The 23,284-nt window shown below is 28.8% G+C and overlaps 1 protein-coding gene across 1 annotated transcript in view; it reads left to right on the top strand.

Annotated features, from left to right (window-relative positions):
* pan (transcription factor pangolin) overlaps positions 1-23,284 on the top strand; it is an 810,214-nt gene that overhangs the window by 77,469 nt on the left and 709,461 nt on the right. The window contains exon 2 of the mRNA XM_075359090.1: positions 4,661-4,733. Within this exon, the coding sequence (XP_075215205.1) occupies positions 4,661-4,733 (73 nt within the window). The remainder of the gene's footprint in view (positions 1-4,660; positions 4,734-23,284) is intronic.

Genomic DNA, 23,284 nt, shown 5'->3' with positions numbered 1-23,284 from the left:
TGGAGAGGATAGAAGTTTTGATCACCCTAGATAACGTGGTGAAAACGATGTTGTTTAATCGGCGGAATTAGTAATACGGTCATTCGTCTAATGAGAGCTAAGGCTAGGGAGGAAGTGGAAGATAAGGAGGACGATAGGGGGAACGTCGAAAACGGAAATTTGAGGTTTCTAGATTAGGGGTTGTGTGGATAGCCCCTTTCAGGAGGCGTGGGATTCCGAGGTGTCTCGCGGCCGATTAAAGAAAGGGGACTCCAGTGGATTTGTTAGATGGTTAAAATAAAAAAGATCAGAGTCCCGGGTGGACGGTCCTCTAGGGGCCCCTCTACTTAGAGGCAACGCATAAAGGAAGACCAGAGTCTCGGGTGGAGGTCCCTCTAGGGTGACTTCTGCTTAGAGGCAAGGCGTTAGAAAAGACCCACTCCCGGCCGACCGGTTGGTACCTGGGGCTGGGAACGGCATAGCCGGGTCCAGCATGGTACTCGGGAAGTTAGAGGCAAAGACACCCTTGGGATTGAGTCGTACTTCGCGGGTCTAGGTCCGGTCCCAAAGGGAAGGGGATGAAAAAAAAAAGGTTCACTGAAATGCCTTGTAAAGTCAGTTATTTTTACACCGATTTGAATACCAGATCGTGGATACCGATGTTCTTTGGTGGTTGAGTTTCAATTGACTAGACTTCATTTACACTCATGCATATCCTCATTAATCCTCTGAAGTATTATCTGAATGGTAATTACCGGAGGCTAAACAGGAAAAAGAAAAAAAGGAAAGGTTCATTGAAATTCAGATAATATTCAGATTTTAAACTGCAGTTATATCTTTATTCTGTTCACAGCAAGCTGTAGATTTAACGTTATGATTTGCAAACGCGTTAACTAGTGGGCAGCTCTTTTACCTAAGATGCTTTCATGATCTTTATAAATGAAAAAGACCGATCGAAAACGTTAACTGAAAAATTAATGAACCCCTTTATTTATTTCGGTTTTTTCTTTCAAATAAAAGATACTAAAAACGTCCAGCCATATTGAATATTTATTACCACAGCAGGGATCGGGCGTGATTTTACTATCACCGCTAAACGTGCCCAGCGTATGCAATTGGTTACCTTTATCTTCCTCATCCTAAAATATACACAGTAGTCTTACTTCGGTTCAAAAGCCGTGATACCAAAAAAAAATGCGCAAAAAATGAAGAAAAAAGTTACACTGTTCCAAAAAATATTCTTATATGTCAAGATTTTCGTTAGTAAATATTCATAGCCCATATTGAAACGCATAATTGTTAACAAAGTTTAGGTTGTGGCATTTAACAAAAAAAAGTGTTATTTTTATATTTTTTTTTTTTTAATTACTGAGAATCTAAAGAAATTTTTTATTCCTTCGAAAGCGAAGAAATTTTTGTTTCGATCTTGTTTTATATTTTTCTGAACTATTTAGAGCACTGATCCTCAAATTTCTTCATCCACCATATTGAGAATCAAAAGTTTTCTAGCGCCCCAAAATGTTTAAACTTACCAGCTGTTAAAAGTAATAATTGCAACTGCTGTTTTTAAGATGCTCTCTTAGAAACAACAATTGCAATTATTGTTTTTAAACGTGGCATATGCTATTTCTGAGTTCAAACTTACGTTTTAAATTATAGCAATTAAAACGCATATTTGGAAGTCAATGTTTAAAGATTTCAATACCTCGGCACAAAATGAACAAAAGCCAAAAACTGCAACGCTACATAATGACCTCACAATTTGTCATGGAAATTCGAACAAAACCTTTTAATTTTCATATTTATTTGTATTAATACTTTGCTTACATCGGGAGATATGCTGTTTTAAAGACAAAAGTAACCTTTTCTGTTTAAAGTGAAATACTTCGTTTCAGAAAAATCGTAATCATACAAAAAAATAAATTAAAACTAAAGTCTTACGCTTTTAAAGAATTTTAATGCAGTTTACTTTCGTTTTATGCAGTTTAATTTCGTTTCCCCCATGCGCTCGATCAAACACGAAGGAAAATTTTCAAATTTTAAAAAATTTTCTTCAGTGATTTTTTTGTAATTTGATGATTTTTCAAATCTGAAGTATACTATCAAAAACCAGAGTATTTAAGCTTTATTTTTTTTTTATACGTCTCTCTAAGCCTCTTGGTTGAAAAATTAAAGTAGTTTGAATACAATAAATTTTTATTAGTTGAAAAATTAAAGTAGTTTGAATACAATAAATTTTTATTACAAAATATAGGTGTCCCTTTAATTTTTTGTACTAGTGTGGTAGGTATTTAATTTTAGTTTGAAATATCAGGAAAACGTAATTTTTGCCCCCCTTTTTTTTTAATCAGCCGTCACCTTCCTAGACCGCCTGAACGCTCCCAATTTTCTGTGGGCCTTCTACCGCTCCCTCTGAAGGCCTCCAGCGCCCACAAAGGGCGTTATCGCTCACTTTGGGAACGAATGATTTAGAGTATGGTAAAATGTTCTAATTGACATTCATTATGTGAATCGAGAGTATACAACTTATTTGTTTGTTGTATTTTCACAATTCATGTTCAGATTGACTTATTTCGATGCGGTTTAATCGTGCTGTCATTTATACTCCTGATCACGTATTAGTTACGATTAAGTTTGGTTTTTACTAAGGAAAGTCAGCATTTTAAATGCTTACTTAATATTTAATCTATTTGTACTGCTAATCTTAACTTTTAGCTGTATAGTAGTTCAAATCGTAAAGAAATATTTAACCTTTGTCGAGAATTATTTTTACCAAGCAAAGGTACAAGTAGCGTTGAAAAATGAACCCGCCGCAAAGCTGTCTTTTCCTAAGAATAAAAATTTTGCTGCGGATATAACGAATAAAATTTAGACGTAAAAAAAAATCGATTTCGTGTCAATAAATAATAAAATATATCGTTATTAAAAATCAATGTTTAATAAATGATTTTGTACTGTGAAATAAGTGTCAACATCATTATGATTTGTTGTAATTAACGCCAGAACTGAAAGTAATAGCGAGAAATGATAAATAACTTTAGTCCTTTTAAATTTGACCTATGATTTTATCAAATTATGTTAATTACCGAACTTTACATCTATCCTTGTTGACTCTTGATCTTGTCCCACTTGAGCTAAAAAAAATTTTTGATCGGGTTAAATATAAAGTTTATTTTACACTTTTTATGAATAACTATTTTACCGGATTATTAGTTTAATTTATCATAAATAATAGTTCAAGTATTGCCGTAATGTAAATAGAAATGCATAAAATTATAATTATTCAATTAAATGTAACTCATAATTCATATTTTTTCTACGTTTCTGTAAAATTAACATTTATTTCATTCGGTTTTTTAAAAAATATTATTATTACTTTTTTTAAATAATTTTATAATAAAAGATTATATGTGTAATATATTTCTTGCTAATATTCAATAAGCTGTTCTAAACTGATAAGATAATGTGACCCGTGTCGAGAGTTTCTGACGGAAGTTACAGTATGATAAAGGTCATGGACAAAAACTCATCAATTTTTTTTTTAACAAAATACTGGAGGAAATATTATAATAATAGTAGCAGCGATGACAATAATTATGAATATTTTTAGTAACGTTTATATTAATATATCGTGAACAAATCTATAGTTTTTAATTTTATTCGATTCATAACTAATCTATGCAAATTCGTAAAAATATAAGACTCAGTTTAAAGGATTTTTCGTTGTTTTTTTTTTAAATTTTATTATTGTACAGCGCACTTGAAAAAAATCATTTTTAAGACCGTATAGCATATATAATTAAAATATTTTTAACTTAACAAAAAACTCATCTGTATCAAAACAAGTAACAGAACTATTTTCACGTTGGACATAATTTTTTGGTCTACTAGAAACACTACTGCTGCGTTGTTTCAATGGCCTTTAAAAGATGTACCATCCAATTATTTAAAAATAAATTTTAAAATGTTTTTTATTACCTAATGCTACGCAGTTGAATAATTTTGAAATTAGCTATTAAAAAAATGATATATTATTATTTTCATTCTCAAGTTAGAAATAAGTACTCGTTTAATTTTCTATTAAATTTCGTTTTATTTTATTTTTGATTAATGATATTTATTTCGTTATTATTATTTTGTGTATTAATGTGGACTTAACCATGCTGTTCTTCATTAACGATAACGTTAATATTTCTCTTGGCCATAGAGTTAAATTTATGGGCATTCTATTGAATACTAAATTTTTGTCGGATGATCAATTTGATTTAAGTTTATAATATTATTAACCATATTGTATCAAGTAAAAGTATCTTAATTAATCGCTAACCGGTCCGTATAACAATATAACCACTTCTCTTTTATTTTTATTTATTTATTAATTTGGTATTAATGACTCTTCTCTGATAAAAATTATTCCAAGGATTTTCATTAATTCTCCGTGAAATTCTCAGATAACTACCCAAAACGTTTTTCTGTAGAATAAAAGACGTTTTAGTTTATGACGTCGTGTAAATACTACTGTGAATCAAATTCTTGTACAGTTGTTTATAATATTTTTTTCAACGGTTATTCAGATACGTGTATGTACATTTTTTCAGGAAATTATAAATTATTTATTTAGCAAACGTTGGTGATTGATTTGTTTATTGTGTTCATTAATATCTTTTACTAATTTTTACAGGAGAAAGTTGTCTCTGGACAGACATATTCGTCGAGCAAGAATGTCTCCAGATCCGATCTCAGTCCCGTGTTCGGTATGTTTTTATTATTATTATTATTATTATTATTATTATTATTATTATTATTATTATTATTATTATTATTATTATTATTATTATTATTATTATTATTATTATTATTATTATTATTATTATTATTATTATTATTATTATTATTATTATTATTATTATTATTATTATTATTATTATTATTATTATTATTATTATTATTATTATTATTATTATTATTATTATTATTATTATTATTATTATTATTATTATTATTATTATTATTATTATTATTATTATTATTATTATTATTATTATTATTATTATTATTATTATTATTATTATTATTATTATTATTATTATTATTATTATTATTATTATTATTATTATTATTATTATTATTATTATTATTATTATTATTATTATTTTTATTATTATTTTTATTATTATTATTATTATTTTTATTATTTTTATTATTATTATTATTATTTTTATTATTTTTATTATTATTATTATTATTATTATTATTATTATTATTATTATTATTATTATTATTATTATTATTATTATTATTTTTTTTTTTTTTTTTTTTTTTTTTTGAGGTTTTTAGGGGCATCGACTACTTTGGTCATTAGCCCCGTCCCACTTCAAAAAAAAAATAAAAAAAAGGTTCAAAATTTCACAAAATGATCAAAATTTTGCTTTTCCTTATAATTTCTGGTCCAATTATATCACTTTCTAGGCTTTCCTTTCGGCCAACCCTTTTTACACCGCTTTTCCATTCTGCGAACGGCCTCGACTTCCGACGACAGAGTGTCTGAGGCTTCGGACATGGCATCGTCTTCTCTTTCTGACGCCAATGACGTTCGCCGGCTTACATCAGGTGATGAAAGCTTCAATGGTGCTGTGAGCATCGTTGCAATTGAGTCTAAACTTGCAACCGATGCACTTTCGGCGGCTGATGAACTCGATTCTATGTCTAAGGCTGTGCTTGGACCGGCTGATACAGATGCTCTCGCCACAGTTGTTCTCTGAGCTTTTGGGGCCTCTGTAGGTACAGTTTTAATATCGTCTGTGTCCGGTGCTTTTTGGATAGTTACTTGCACCTCCATTTTGGTTGACGCAGATTTTTCCTGTACTCTTGTCACAGTATCCTTAGCTATATGACTCGTCGTCGGGATGATCTTTAGATCTTTGTCGGGTAAATCAAGATTTTTCTTCATTACGTCTATTGCTGGAGTTATAATCGAGGATTTTGCTGGTTTTTTAAACTGCGCTGGTGCGGGTCTTCTGTCGGCGACGTCAGTCCGGGATTGAGCCTTCTCATGTTTACTTTGTTGTATCTGATGAGTCGACTCGATCTTGGAATCAATGATTCTTTCTATCACTGTCGCGAGACCTGGTGCCATCGTATTAAGCAACTGCTCCACGTTAATTTTAGGTGTGGGGGGAGCAGCAGCTGCTTCTGCGTATGAAGTCGATGGTCTAGGTGTACGTTGGTTTACAATCTTCTTCGCTTCAGGGTAGCTGACTTTTTGAAGCGTTTTAACCTCCTGAATGGCTGTTTCTGATTTGTATACTGGGCAGTTCCTGGATCGACAGTTATGGTGCCCTTTACAGTTAATGCAGACTGGAGGGTCTTTACATGGATCACCCTCATGAATCTTCGATCCGCATATACAAATTTCCTGCGCTTCACATCTAGCGGCAGTGTGTCCGAAACGTTGACATCTAAAACATCTCATCGGCTGCGGAATAAATGCCCGTACATCAAGCCGATGGATGCCAGCTCGTACCTTTTCAGGAAGACTTGGCCTATTGAATGTCAATACATGAGAGGCCGAAGGAAGAATCTCACCGTTTCGTCTCATAGAAAGTCTGCGACAATGTGTCACTCCCTGACTAGACATTTCCTGCACTATTTCTTCTTCAGTACAGTTAAGAAGATCACGGCAAACAACAACTCCTCTAGATGAATTAAGTGTACTATGCGGTTGGACAGTAACCGCAAATTCACCGATCTTCTTCAACGCCTGGACTTTCTGACTTTGCATGTCGTTTATAGTTTCGACATGTAATCCGTTAAACGTCTTACGGATATCCTTGACAGGACCACCAGCACAATTTGTAATCTCTCTAGCAATTAAGAATGGACTTACCTTTTGGAAGTTACCATTCTCTTTTGTAATGACCAAAAATCTTGGTTTGGGAACATTATTACCAAACAAAGCTTTTCTCAAATCTCTACTGATTTTATCAGCATCTTTTCTAATTCTATCACTCTCCTTACTTTTTTTCCGCTTCGCTTGTGGCGAATCGGCGGTTTCTAAACGAGGGTGTTTACGTGCACCCTCTGCCACGTTAGTTTGTTCAGAAAAATTCATGAACAGTGGATCCCTTCTGTAGCAAGGCTAGCCGCCGGGGTACACCCCCACTCCAGGGCTACTAACCTTGGAGGTCCTATCCGGTACTCCGGTGGAACCGGCATATGTCCTGGCAGAGAGCGGATGCGCAGTCTCTGCACTGACTCCAGGCCCCTACACACCGAAGCTTTCAGGGCTCCCATGCTCCGAACATGGGCACCTTAACTACATGCTTGCCATCGCAGGGGGCATGTGGACAACGGAAGGGTCTCCGTTACACCTGCAATAACATTGACCCTGGCCGCCACATCGCCAGCTCTAAGAATGGTATGAATCCATTTCCAAAATCATATGTTACTCCATTTCCTGCAGGTAGCCAAAAATCCAGTCCGTTTAGTGACCTGAAGTTGGAACCAGGTCAAACTCAACAATGCATAACCGAGGAATTTACTCGGAACCCCGTTAGCCAGCTATATGTGATGTACAAAGGTACAGCTGTTGCCGCCCTGGACGTGGAACATAGATGTTGTGTTCCGGACGTGGGGATTATCTACCTCAGGGCATTATTATTATTATTATTATTATTATTATTATTATTATTATTATTATTATTATTATTATTATTATTATTATTATTATTATTATTATTATTATTATTATTATTATTATTATTATTATTATTATTATTATTATTATTATTATTATTATTATTATTATTATTATTATTATTATTATTATTATTATTATTATTATTATTATTATTATTATTATTATTATTATTATTATTATTATTATTATTATTATTATTATTATTATTATTATTATTATTATTATTATTATTATTATTATTATTATTATTATTATTATTATTATTATTATTATTATTATTATTATTATTATTATTATTATTATTATTATTATTATTATTATTATTATTATTATTATTATTATTATTATTATTATTATTATTATTATTATTATTATTATTATTATTATTATTATTATTATTATTATTATTATTATTATTATTATTATTATTATTATTATTATTATTATTATTATTATTATTATTATTATTATTATTATTATTATTATTATTATTATTATTATTATTATTATTATTATTATTATTATTATTATTATTATTATTATTATTATTATTATTATTATTATTATTATTATTATTATTATTATTATTATTATTATTATTATTATTATTATTATTATTATTATTATTATTATTATTATTATTATTATTATTATTATTATTATTATTATTATTATTATTATTATTATTATTATTATTATTATTATTATTATTATTATTATTATTATTATTATTATTATTATTATTATTATTATTATTATTATTATTATTATTATTATTATTATTATTATTATTATTATTATTATTATTATTATTATTATTATTATTATTATTATTATTATTATTATTATTATTATTATTATTATTATTATTATTATTATTATTATTATTATTATTATTATTATTATTATTATAATTATTATTATTATTATTATTATTATTATTATTATTATTATTATTATTATTATTATTATTATTATTATTATTATTATTATTATTATTATTATTATTATTATTATTATTATTATTATTATTATTATTATTATTATTATTATTATTATTATTATTATTATTATTATTATTTTTTTTTTTTTTTTTTTTTGAGGTTTTTAGGGGCATCGACTACTTTGGTCATTAGCCCCATCCCACTTCAAAAAAAAATAAAAAAAAAGGTTCTTTAATTCATATTTCCATGATGAAAATAAGTGAACAAAATTTCAATCTTCTAATTTAAAATCCACAAATTACCGCCTAGGCTTTCCTTTCGGCCAACCTTTTTTACACCGCTTTTCCATCCTGCGAACGGCCTCAACTTCCGACGACAGAGTGTCTGAGGCTTCGGACATGGCTTCGTCTTCTCTTTCCGACGCCAATGACGTTCGCCGGCTTACATCAGGTGATGAAAGCTTCAATGGTGCTGTGAGCATCGTTGCAATTGAGTCTAAACTTGCAACCGATGCACTTTCGGCGGCTGATGAACTCGATTCGATATCTAAGGCTGTGCTTGGGCCGGCTGATACAGATGCTCTCGCCACAGTTGTTCTCTGAGCTTTTGGGGCCTCTGTAGGTACGGTTTTAATATCGTCTGTGTCTGGTGCTTTTTCGATAGTTACTTGCACCTCCATTTTGGTTGACGCAGATTTTTCCTGTACTCTTGTCACAGTATCCTTAACTATATGACTCGTCGTCGGGGTGATCTTTAGATCTTTGTTGGATAGATCAAGATTTTTCTTCATTACGTCTATTGCTGGAGATATAATCGAGGATTTTGCCGGTTTTTTAAACTGCGCTGGTGCGGGTCTTCTGTCGGCGACGTCAGTCCGGGATTGAGCCTTCTCATGTTTACTTTGTTGTATCTGTTGAGCAGACTCGATCTTGGAATCAATGATTCTTTCTATTATTGTCGCGAGACTTGGCGCCTTCGTATTAAGCAACTGCTCCACGTTGATTTTAGGTGTGGGGGGAGCAGCAGCTGCTTCTGCGTATGAAGTCGATGGTCTAGGTGTACGTAGGTTAACAATCTTCTTCGCTTCAGGGTAGCTGACTTTTTGAAGCGTTTTAACCTCCTGAATGGCTGTTTCTGATTTGTATACTGGGCAGTTCCTGGATCGACAGTTATGGTGCCCTTTACAATTAATGCAGACTGGAGGGTCTTTACATGGATCACCCTCATGTATCTTCAATCCGCATATACAAATTTCCTGCGCTTCACATCTAGCGGCAGTGTGTCCGAAACGTTGACACCTAAAACATCTCATCGGCTGCGGAATAAATGCCCGTACATCAAGCCGATGGATGCCAGCTCGTACCTTTTCAGGAAGACTTGGCCTATTGAATGTCAATACATGAGAGGCCGAAGGAAGAATCTCACCATTTCGTCTCATAGAAAGTCTGCGACAATGTGTCACTCCCTGACTAGACATTTCCTGCACTATTTCTTCTTCAGTACAGTTAAGAAGATCACGGCAAACAACAACTCCTCTAGATGAATTGAGTGTACTATGCGGTTGGACAGTAACCGCAAATTCACCGATCTTCTTCAACGCCTGGACTTTCTGACTTTGCATGTCGTTTATAGTTTCGACATGTAATCCGTTAAACGTCTTACGGATATCCTTGACAGGACCACCAGCACAATTTGTAATCTCTCTAGCAATTAAGAATGGACTTACCTTTTGGAAGTTACCATTCTCTTTTGTAATGACCAAAAATCTTGGTTTGGGAACATTATTACCAAACAAAGCTTTTCTCAAATCTTTACTGATTTTATCAGCATCTTTTCTAATCTTATCACTCTCCTTGCTTTTTTTCCGCTTCGCTTGTGGCGAATCGGCGGTTTCTAAACGAGGGTGTTTACGTGCACCCTCTGCCACGTGAGTTTGTTCAGGAAAATTCATGAACATTGATCCCTTCTGTAGCAAGGCTAGCCGCCGGGGTACACCCCCACTCCAGGGCTACTAACCTTGGAGGTCCTATCCGGTACTCCGGTGGAACCGGCATATGTCCTGGCAGAGAGCGGATGCGCAGTCTCTGCACTGACTCCAGGCTCCTACTCACCGAAGCTTTCAGAGCTCCCATGCACCGACATACATGGGCACCATTGCTACATGCTTGCCATCGCAGGGGGCATGTGGACAACGGAAGGGTCTCCGTTACACCTGCAATAACATTGACCCTGGCCGCCACATCGCCAGCTCTAAGAATGGTATGAATCCATTTCCAAAATCATATATTACTCCATTTCCTGCAGGTAGCCATAGATCCAGTCCGTTTAGTGACCTGAAGTTGGAACCAGGTCAAACTTAACAATGCATAACCGAGGAATTTACTCGGAACCCCGTTAGCCAGCTATATGTGATGTACAAAGGTACAGCTGTTGCCGCCCTGGACGTGGAACATAGATGTTGTGTTCCGGACGTGGGGATTATCTACCTCAGGGCATTATTATTATTATTATTATTATTATTATTATTATTATTATTATTATTATTATTATTATTATTATTATTATTATTATTATTATTATTATTATTATTATTATTATTATTATTATTATTATTATTATTATTATTATTATTATTATTATTATTATTATTATTATTATTATTATTATTATTATTATTATTATTATTATTATTATTATTATTATTATTATTATTATTATTATTATTATTATTATTATTATTATTATTATTATTATTATTATTATTATTATTATTATTATTATTATTATTATTATTATTATTATTATTATTATTATTATTATTATTATTATTATTATTATTATTATTATTATTATTATTATTATTATTATTATTATTATTATTATTATTATTATTATTATTATTATTATTATTATTATTATTATTATTATTATTATTATTATTATTATTATTATTATTATTATTATTATTATTATTATTATTATTATTATTATTATTATTATTATTATTATTATTATTATTATTATTATTATTATTATTATTATTATTATTATTATTATTATTATTATTATTATTATTATTATTATTATTATTATTATTATTATTATTATTATTATTATTATTATTATTATTATTATTATTATTATTATTATTATTATTATTATTATTATTATTATTATTATTATTATTATTATTATTATTATTATTATTATTATTATTATTATTATTATTATTATTATTATTATTATTATTATTATTATTATTATTATTATTATTATTATTATTATTATTATTATTATTATTATTATTATTATTATTATTATTATTATTATTATTATTATTATTATTATTATTATTATTATTATTATTATTATTATTATTATTATTATTATTATTATTATTATTATTATTATTATTATTATTATTATTATTATTATTATTATTATTATTATTATTATTATTATTATTATCATTATTATTATTATATCACTGATTTAAAAGAGTGATACAGGTTCTTGTTTATTTATATACGTTCTAATTTGTTTTACAAAATTTCCACCCGTTTATTTAATTATCGCTTAAATTCTTATACTAATTCAAAATAAATAGTCAAATAAATTCAGTACCTGTATCTGTTTATTTTATTTTATTTATTCTTACTTGGTTTCGTTAACCGTCATAAAAATATTGAATTGCGTTTTGTTGATTAATCCTTTGAAAGTTGTTATTAGTTATTTATATTTATAATCCTTTTAAGGTGCTCTGTAAAAGCAACTTTATTTTAATTTTAATGCTGTTTGTTAGTTAACGGTGGCTTTAGTGATTTAGATGTATGTGAAAGAGAAACTTTTGTAAATTTAGAGATAAATTCACGTTGCTTACATACTATAACCTACTCTATCGGTGGTGTCAAGAACTTGAAAGTTTTAATTGCGTTTGAAGAATTTATTTTTTATTTAATATTATCTCCATCCCACTTTTTTTTTAATCTTCGATTTTAAACTGTTATAAGTATAAAAGATTAATGCTTATTCATTTATTAAACTTCAAAAACGTTTTCCATTAAAAAAATAATAATAATTTTATGTTTTACCATTTCTGCAAGTGTGTAACAGTGAATTGTTTTTGGCGGTTGCGTAAATATAAAAATATGCATAAGATTGTTCATTTTTTTTTTTTTTGAAGTAAATAGAACATTTTGAAGCGGCATCCGTATTGTGTATATTAATAAATTATTAAATAAACAAAATTATATAACATAATTTATTAGAATATGAAAGCTGATTCCGTTCCAATTTTCCAAAACGAGAAACTAACCGTAGTGTTACTGCTGGAATACCCATTCAAACATATTTTTATAATGTTGGTTAAATCTAGTTTCTATAAGTCTCTTACAAAAACGTTTATCACAGTACAACTTTTTCAGTATATCAAGTTCAATGAGATTTTTTTTATAAAAATAATTCTCTCTTCTTTACAGTATTAATTTTTTTAACATTGAAACATGAAATTTTTTTATTAACTAAAAAATAAAAATTAGCATTTCGTTTTTAACCGATTACATTACGCAAATATGCATGCTGATTTAAATATTTTGAACGACAGAATCGCAGATTTCCGCAATCGCTGGAGACAATATCTTGAAAGAAAATCAAACTACCCCTAATGGTTCAGTATTATATTCCAGTATGATAAAGCAAACTCGCAGAATATTGCAGTAGAATCAATAAAAATATTTATTTTGAAAATCAGTAAAATCACACAAAAAATGTTATGATATTACGCTAATATATCTCACGTTCTATTCATTATCGTATTTTATATAATATTTTAACTTATTTATAAAAAAATATTGTTTTTGAGCTTAGTTCTTTAATGTATGAAAAAGACTAAAAGTACCGTTTCTATTTTCTTTGTAGCGCGTAATATTATTTGGAAAAAAATACAAATTAAAGTGTGATAATATTTAATTTTCAAAAATTACACTTTTGGAATATTCGAAATTTTTGTAACATTAACAAAAACAGTTCAATGATGTGATTTTTCGGTAATATCTTACCTTTCCTTATATAAATTGTAAAATTGGACATTTTAACAGAAGCATGCCAAAAGAAAAAAGAAAGAAAAGTCGGAAATTTTGTAACGACAGTTAAGAGATAGTAAATATCAATTTCATTCTATGCTGCAAAGCTATTTGTATGAATATTAATTGTTACTCGCTGATGGCGCTGTTGTGGATTACTCTTGTTTTGGTTTTGGTTAATGGTCAATCCAATTGCATAATTATTTGTTCCGACAGCAATATATATATATATATCGCAGCTTGTCATTATATATATATATATATATATATATATATATATATATATATATATATCTTACTTTCTTTAGTAAGATTTTTGAATATTTAAAATTTAAATGTAGCAGTTGTCCGTTAAAAAAAGTTGTCTTTTTTTTACATAAAATCAGTTTTTTTTGTCTTCAAATTAAAAAAAAATTGAAACATTAAATTTTTTTTTTATAATGATTAAAATTTATCGCTTGGAGTCAAAGAAAATAGGAAAGCTACATAATAAACATTATTATGTTAGAGTTTTGAAAGATATTGCAAAAGAATATTGAATAAGGTAGGTACATAATATGTCCAAATCGTCTTAAGAATTAAATAAAACAAGAGAAATAAATCTTATTAAGATTGGATTTTTAGAAATTAATTGTTATTTATTTAAAGATTAGTGAAGAATAGAAAGATGCGGTGAAATCCATCAAAACAGTCAAGTGATAAAAATTATTCAATGAACTAATGGAATAAATGAAACATTAAACTTTTCAATCCATACAAAAAATAAATCCAAGTAGATCAAGATGTCCTTTCATCCTGAGGTTTAGGGTTCGAATCCCGGCCAGGGATTCTCACACACGCTACAAATCATTCATCTCATCCTCTGTAGCAATACCAAACGGTGGTCCTGGAGGTTAAACAAAAAAAACAAAAACAAGTAGACCAAAATGTAAGAATTTTTTAATTAGATTGTGTAGACCAAGAATTTTAGTACGGTTTAATTTCACAGCGGAAGTAGTAAGCAGGGCTAAACTTTTCGCTAGCCGAAACTAATTAACGAACTGTTTTCCGACCTAGGTTTAGAGATCGAACATATGATTATTTTTGGCTATAAATCATCTCTTGAGAGATTGCCGTGCAATTTTGAATCGCTGTATTTGTTCTCCCACATCAATTGTTTAATTAAGTACAATAGTTATGATAGATTTCAGTGTTTTTTGTAGGATCATTTAGATTTTTATATTAGAATTTTTATTATATTTATTCCATTTAAAGGTTTGATGGTATATCATATTTTCCTTTTCTTGCTAATATTTTTCCTATATTTTTTATCCTCAAAGTGAAAAAGGTTATATTTTATTTTTGGGAATTTTATTACCAATTTTTTTTCTCTTTTCATTTGAAAGTTGTATTTCATCTGAAAGTTGTCATTTTAATTAAGTTAAACCAGTTGTAAAATATTTATATACTATATTCTATGTACGTTTATTGCAAGCTTCATTCTCTAGCAGGTAGTTTGTTCTGTCACTCAACATTTAAAAAGTACAGTTGTTCGCGTTGGGATGGTTATTTACTTTTAAAATGCCACAGAATATTGTATTATATTAAGTATTTTCTCCCCCCACATATGTGTTGTGTGTGTGTGTGTATATATATATATATAACCCTGACTGGAAATATCTTTTCAATGAGGGTAGTTGTATTCGAAGACAGCCCCGAATAGATATGGATTGGGTCGGTGTTGTTATGTTGTAGTAGGCGGGAACTTTCTATACCTGTCTGTTCACCAGTACCTGTTAGGTGCCTTTATCTGTCAGTTAAACTGTTAGTTTGGTGTATAGCTTAGCTAACTCCGGCTAGCTGAGTCACGTTTTCTTCTTGATTCTTGGCACACCCAGATAACGTTTATTGTCCTTTATAATTAGAATTAACATTATGAGTCGATTGACGTTCTATTTTGGTCAAAAATATTTCTAATCCCTACATATTTTTTAGCGTTTATACGTTTGTAGATAAATATACTTTTCGAAATCGTTTCCTTGTGATAATTATGGACTTTTATATGCTTCTAGCCGTTTGATCGGTTTCATCCACTTCTCCGTTCCTTTCGTTTCTGTTGGGAATCTCTTAATCTCTAATCTCTTAATCTCTGGGATTCTTACAGTTCTAGTTATAAATTTAAATTTGTAATTGATTTTTTTTGTAGATTTAAAATGACCATTGTCTTTATAATAAACTGCTTTGCCGAATTGGAGTACCGAGTGTATATTCAAAATTTGGATATAAAGTTTGATTAATAACTTTTAATTGTTATTATTATATTTTCAATTTTTTTCTAAATTTCATTCTGAGGATAAATTACGCAAAAATCTCTTTGGGCTGATTATGTCATTGGAATATATATCATAATATTAATTATCTTTTTAATGATCGTACATGAAATAATACATTACAGTAAAAGAAAATAACATTGCACATACATTTAGACAATACTAATGGCCCTTGGTCCGTCAGAGGGGTTGACAGTAAACATTAATAAAAATATCATCACTTCACGAACATTATGATAATAGAAAATAAATAAAAATAAATACGAAACAGAATTAAAAGTAAATATATATATATATATTATGAAATTTAATAAGAAAACCACTAAAAGGAAAATAAATATTAGAAATTTAAATTCCTGAATCAAATTGAAATGATAAGCCCAAGCATCTTTAAAAAATGTGCTCACAAGTGTCCAGTTACTAACGTTTAAATAGTCCTTAATTCACAAAAATTTAAGTAAAAGTACTTTTCGCGAAATACTTCAACTTAAATTCTTTTAATATTGGACACGCTGCAATAAAATGGAAGATATCTTCTTCTTCTCCCTTATTACATAATGAACACAATTTAGTATTGCTGGTGAACGAATATTTATTCAGATAAATTAATTCAGATCTAGATTTAAAAAACTAGTCAATTAAAGTTGACTTTTGATAGCTAAATATATCATTGTTATTGAAGCTCTGTTCCTTGTATAGCACAAATCTTTGACTACCGAATGGAATTTCCGAATACCTATATTCGGTCTTACTTTTAACTGCATTCAAAATTTCGTTCTCTTTCAAATCTTCAATCATAAAAAAAGTATCAGGAGCATCACAACTTTTATGCAGAATTTCCTACTCATTATGCAAATAAATGTTTATATTATATGATACTGTAAGTAACATTTTTTTGTATCTCGTTGATGGTAAGTGAATATAGTTTTTAATAAACTTCAAGTGTAGTTTTAATTTATACAAAGATATAGGCTGTAATTTAGTTTCAAAATATAAACTATATTCAGAGATGTAATTAGGTAGATCAAATATTCTTTTAATGAAAAACCGTTACACTTTTTCTAATGTATCATGCATTTATAACCACAGACTTGAGCTGCATAACAGATAATAGACCTATAAACAGCGTTAAATACTTAATTTTTTTTTCAAAACCGGAATAACCTTATTCAAAATTGTATTATTAAAAGAATTTAACGTAAATTTCACAGTTGAAGATATTTCTTTAAAATATCTTTCCAGATTGAAATATATATATATATATATATCTAAAGAAATAAAAAAATATATGTATAAGGAAAGTTAAGAAATATTTTAGGGTACATAAATTAAAATCCAATAATGTGTTAAACAAAGATGGTACACCGATTTATAATACGAAAGGTAAAGTCGATAGGTGGGTGGAATATATTGAAGAGTTATACGGAGGAAATGAATTACAAAATGGTATTATAGAGGAAGAAGAGGAAGTTGAAGAGGATGAAATGGGAGAAACAATACTGAGATCTGAATTTAAGAGAGCATTAAAAGATTTGAATGGCAGATTAAAAGATTTTAGACGGAATACCTGTAGAATTAATGCGCAGTGCAGATGAGGAAGCGATTGATAGATTATACAAACTGGTGTGTAATATTTATGAAAAAAGGGGAAGTTCCGTCAGCCTTCAAAAAAAGTGTTATAGTCATGATACCAAACAAAACAGGAGCAGATAAATGTGAAGAATACAGAACAGTTAGCTTAACTATTCATCCATCAAAAAACTTAACTAGAATTCTATACAGAAGAATTGAGTGGAAGAAGTGTTAGGAGAAGATCAATTTGGTTTCAGGAAAAATATAGGGACAAGGGAAGCAATTTTAGCGCTCAGATTAATAGTAGAAGGAAGATTAAACAAAAACAAACCGACATACTTGGCATTTATAAACCTAGAAAAAGCATTCGATAACGTAGATCGGAATAAAATGTTCAGCATTTTAAATTCCGGTTGAAATACAGAGATAGAAGAACGATAGCTAAAATTTACAGGAACCAAACAGCAACAGTAATAATTGAAGAACATAAGAAAGAAGCCGTAATAAGAGAGGGAGTCCGACAAGGACTTCCTTTTCCCGTTACTTTTTAATCTTTACATAGAACTAGCAGTTAATGATGTTAAAGACAATTTAGATTGGGAGTAACAGTACAAGGTGAAAAGATAAAGATGCTACGATTTGCTGATGATGTAGTAATTCTAGCTGAGAGTAAAAAGGATTTAAAAGAAACAATGAATGGCATGGATGAAGTCCTATGCAAGAACTACTGCATGAAAATAAACAAGAACAAAACGAAAGTAATGAAGTGTAGTAGATATAACAAAGATGGACCACTGAATGTGAAAATAGGAGGAGAAAAGATTATGGAGGTAGAAGAATTTTGTTATTTGGGAAGTAGAATTACTAAAGATGGACGAAACAGGAGCGATATAAAATGCCGAATAGCATAGGCGAAACGAGCCTTCATCAGAAATATAATTTTTTTACATTAAAAATTAATTTAAATGTCAGGAAAAGGTTTTTGAAAGTATACGTTTGGAGCGTAGCTTTATATGGCATTCTGTATTTCAAGTGAGAAATGAAGAGGTGTTGCGGCAAATAGATGAAGAAAGAAGCATTTGGAAAAATATAGCTAAAAGAAGAGACAGACTTATAGGCCACATATTAAGGCATCCTGGAATAGTCGCTTCAATATTGGAGGGACAGGTAGAAGGAAAAAATTGTGCAGGCAGGCAACGTTTGGAATGTGTAAAACAAAGGAATGTGTTAAGGATGTAGGGTGTAGGGCGTATACCGAAATGAAACGACTAGCATTAGATAGGGAATCTTGGAGAGCTGCATCAAACCAGTCAAATGACTGAAAACAAAAAAATATATATTTATAAAGAAAGAAAAATTCCAAGGAAATGGTTTTAATTATATGATTGTATAATATTATTATTAATTTTTTAGTGGATTAATCCTTGAGAGAGTGAGTTGTAGAAAATAGTGTCATCAATCTAAGCTAGATTACGCGTATGAATGTTAAATCCATAGTTCGATTTCTAGTCGTCATTAATCCAAATTTATTTAAATTCTAATAGACAAGACAAATAGAGGATACTCGGGTAATTTGTTTCAATTTTATATAAAACGCAAAATGTTCAAAAAATTGAATAATTTGAGCAACTTGCAATTAAGGTATCACTCTTATGTAATATGTATCGGTTAAGAAATTTAATATAATTGAGAAAATTCTGAAATGATTATTAGTGAATGCTGTTTTAATTCCATTCGGTTTATAAATTTAAGAAGTTGTTTGTTCAAGTATGGCATTGTGTTTTTTCCTAGATATATTGTTTATAGTAATAGAAACCGTATAATTTCTACGCATGTGACATTGTTTAACAAAACATTTTTCCTATAATGTAAAAAGTTCAAAGTTTCATTAAGTATTCAGGGGAAGTTCTACTGACGTATTGCTGGAATTTACTCAAATCATTGTTCTTACGTTACTTGAATTGAAATAATTATTGTTTTATTTCATTTAAAATTACTGTATTAGGAAGAATAACAAGTGAAATCCGTAAGAATTTTTATTTTAAATTTACAGCTGTATTATGGTTTTTTTTCATTTTAATTATGATCATTTATAATCATTTTTAAGTGAAAAAAACCCTTTCGGCACGCCGGAAGGCGGAGGTAGATTTCACCGGTGCTAAGAAGGTGATAAAAAACTTTCCACCTTAAAGTTAAGAAAAATTTCAAATTTATTCGATACAACAATTGTTGTATGTGAAAAAAAGTTTCACATTTTTAGCAAACGACAAGCCCCCCATCTTCTTACAATCCCAGCAACATTTTGATCATCCCTTGCCTTAAATTAAGGGTTGTTGAAATCAAAACTTGTTTCAGACAAAAGTTTTAAGTAATGTTTAGAGGACTAACGACCACTTTAAACTGATTCGATACTGTGCCTATAAAGGGAAGTATGATTTTTTTTTTTCTTTTCGAAACCCCATTTTTTCACCTCCTGTCCCAATGGTTGGTGATATCAAAAAACTGTACTTAGATAAGTTTTAGGCCCTTATTCAAAGAATTGTAAGAACTTTAAACGAATTCGAGATTTTACTTAGTAACAAAGTTATAGGGATATTTTGTTTTTTTTTTCGGAAAAGCCCCATTCATTTCCACCCGCATGGTTCGATTATATCCATTAACGAATTCGACGGAGATTTTGAGGCGTTATATTTTATGTATCAATTGATTGGCGAAAAATTACGGCAGTTATCTTGTCCACAAGAAAGTGAAACAAATAAATATATATATATATATATTACCAACAAATATTATATTGCATATATTTTATCGTTCATATTGGTTGGTAAGCGGATTTATAAATTTTATATATATATATATAAAATAAATTATATATATATATATATATATATATATATATATATATATATATACCAATGGGTCATGTTAAATAAAAATAATCTAAAAAATTATTTCTGATTTAAAAAATATATATTTAAATGAAAAAAACATTCACTTCCGAGCTATGTAATTTACTTTGCCTGCAGGATTGGCGGTTTCATTTTTCTCTCCCGGTTTGATGTATTAATTTAAATACCGTTTTAAAATTTAAGTAATTTAATTCGATAAAGATATCTGTTTGCAATTTAAAAAATATAATTCATTTTATTTTATAACATGAATCAATAAAAAAATTGAAGATTTCTTTATTATCTTATTAAATATAAACTACGAGTATATTTACTTCTGTTTCTTGAAGTAAATACTCCTAACTGGTAGAGTGTATTACTTTTCTTTAAGCCATTAAAACCGAATTGTTTTTCCAAAGAAAATGTGAGTAGGTGTTTATTAATTTTTTTTATAAAGGTTATAAATTCAGCGAGTTCAGTTTTGCATTTTTTCTATCATATGCGTCCGCGTATAACGGTGAAAAAATATATAAAATTGGGATATATCTCCTGCATTGAAATTAAATACATTATTTATGTTTTGTATATAAAAATAGAGTAAAAAAAACCAACATATTTTTCACTACGTTGATACACAAGGTGCTCTTTGTCCCTTTTATTAAAATAAGAATCTTTTCTAAAAAGTCGTTTTATTTTCCTTTAAAAAAAACAAGTTGATTATATCAAAATCGTACAAATGAATCTTGCGTAAGAATAATTTAGTCCTAACATGTATAGGTAAGGATTTTTTATACCTCCTCTTCATGTATACGTAATTATGGATGTTCCTCATTTTTTAGTAATTTTTTACACTTTAAATTGAATAAACATAAAAATTTTAATTAATGCAATATTTTAATGTCGTAGATAAATTATACTATTTTGCCTAACTATTATTTCTTGATTTAATAATTTTTATATGATGTTATATATACACGTACATAGTTATTTTATTATTAACATATATAGATCTTATTTTCACAATTTGACAAAGATTGTCATTCAGCTTTACCACCTGTTCGCTCTTGTCTGCTTTCTAATCCAGTTTTTTCCGATTATATATATATATTTTAATAAATCTTAAATATGGATGAGTTACCACTTCAGGTTTAATTATTTAAAATATTACCATATTTGTTTGAATTCTTTAATTCCGTAAATTGGTTGCTTTAATGTAGTTATAGTTAGGCATAAATTTATAAATTATCTTTTCGCAAGACTTTTTTACAATAAATTTAATTTTAATATTAAATTTGCATTAATGTAGTTTATAAATGTCAATAGCATGCGTTGAAACTGTATCCTGCGTTGTTTAAGTTCAGTGACTGACGAAACCGTTTTATTGAACACGGCGTAGGACGTTGAGAATTCATCGTCGCTTAATATTCTTACTTTCCCGGATTCTACTAGACGAGACACAAATGTTATAAAACCGTATTTAAGGATTTTTCCATCTTTAAAATAAAATTTATTTATCCCGTTAATTGTATTTTATTTTTAATATGTTTTCCTGTTTTTTGGAAGTTATTTCATAGTTAATTACTTTCGAGTATTTTACGAAAAGATACATCTGTCATTTTTTACTTTTTTCTTAATATAATTTTCATACGTTAGGAAATCAACTACTTCATTAATAGAGGTTAATTTTTGATTTTATGTGATCGCTTGTAACTAATTTTCAATTTTAAATCCATTCACTTTTGTTTTGAACTAATGTAAATAAATTGTTGCAGTATAACAGTAGATTAACGTAGTCGTTTTTATCGAGGTACACAGGTTTCTGTAAGTATTGTCTGTTTCTGATACTATTAGGATCCGTCTGTATTTAAAAAAAATTAAATACTACGTATTTCAAGTTGTAGACTATAAATTATAATCTATTCTCGTATTTTTAGGCTTATTTACATGTACATTATGTTTAAAAAGTTTTTTACTTTACAAAATAAGCAAACTGTTCGTTTTTTTACATTCAGTTCGCTCATTATCTGATCTGTATAATGATGTACTGCTGTTTTATTAAATTTGCGTAACTCATTGGTATACTGTTAATTTTAACGGTCTTAATACGATTAATAATAAATATTTTAAATCCTTTATGAAATATGAACGTAGAGCCGTTAAAAAGATTAGTGACGGAAGTCATAAGAAATTTTTTTTTAATTTAAAAAAATTACAATCTTATTATTGTCCTTTCAAATATAGATGATTAAGTATTGCAATAAAAAAAAATTTATCGATTAGAAAAAAGTTGTACTTAATTATGTATTGAAAGGAAAAATTATTTCCGACATATACAGAAAGAAATATTAAAAAACAAAACTGCCAAAAAAAACATTGTTTTTTTATTTTGGTAGGGGGTCACATTGGACCACTTTAGTCAACTCTGGTTCGTATCTGCTTTATATTTTTTTCCCTTCATTGCTTTCCAATTGCTTCTTTCTGTCAGATCTTGCCTTTTTGAGTTCTTCTGAACAAACCCTCGCTGTTGTTTTCTTTTCTTTAATTTTAAATCTGGAGTTTGCTTCTTTTAGTATTTTTATATTGTCAGTTTTGTTTCGTAAATCTTCTATTGTGATTTCTAGTTCTTGCTTATCTTGTTTAATTTCGGTTATCCAGTTCGGTGTTTTGGACATTTTCCAGTATTTCTCGACCAGTTTCCTGACGAGCCAGTTCGGTTCTGTTCTTATTATGTGTCCAGAAGAAGATTCTTTTCTTTCTAAAGTAGTCTAGAGCTTCTACGTCTTTATTTATCTCTTGGTTTGGTATGAGTCTT

The sequence above is a fragment of the Lycorma delicatula genome, chromosome 3 (genome assembly GCF_047948215.1).
Source record: "Lycorma delicatula isolate Av1 chromosome 3, ASM4794821v1, whole genome shotgun sequence".
Classification (NCBI taxonomy): domain Eukaryota; kingdom Metazoa; phylum Arthropoda; class Insecta; order Hemiptera; family Fulgoridae; genus Lycorma; species Lycorma delicatula.
Note: the sequence above shows the minus strand (reverse complement) of the source record. Positions and strands in the feature narration are given on the sequence as shown.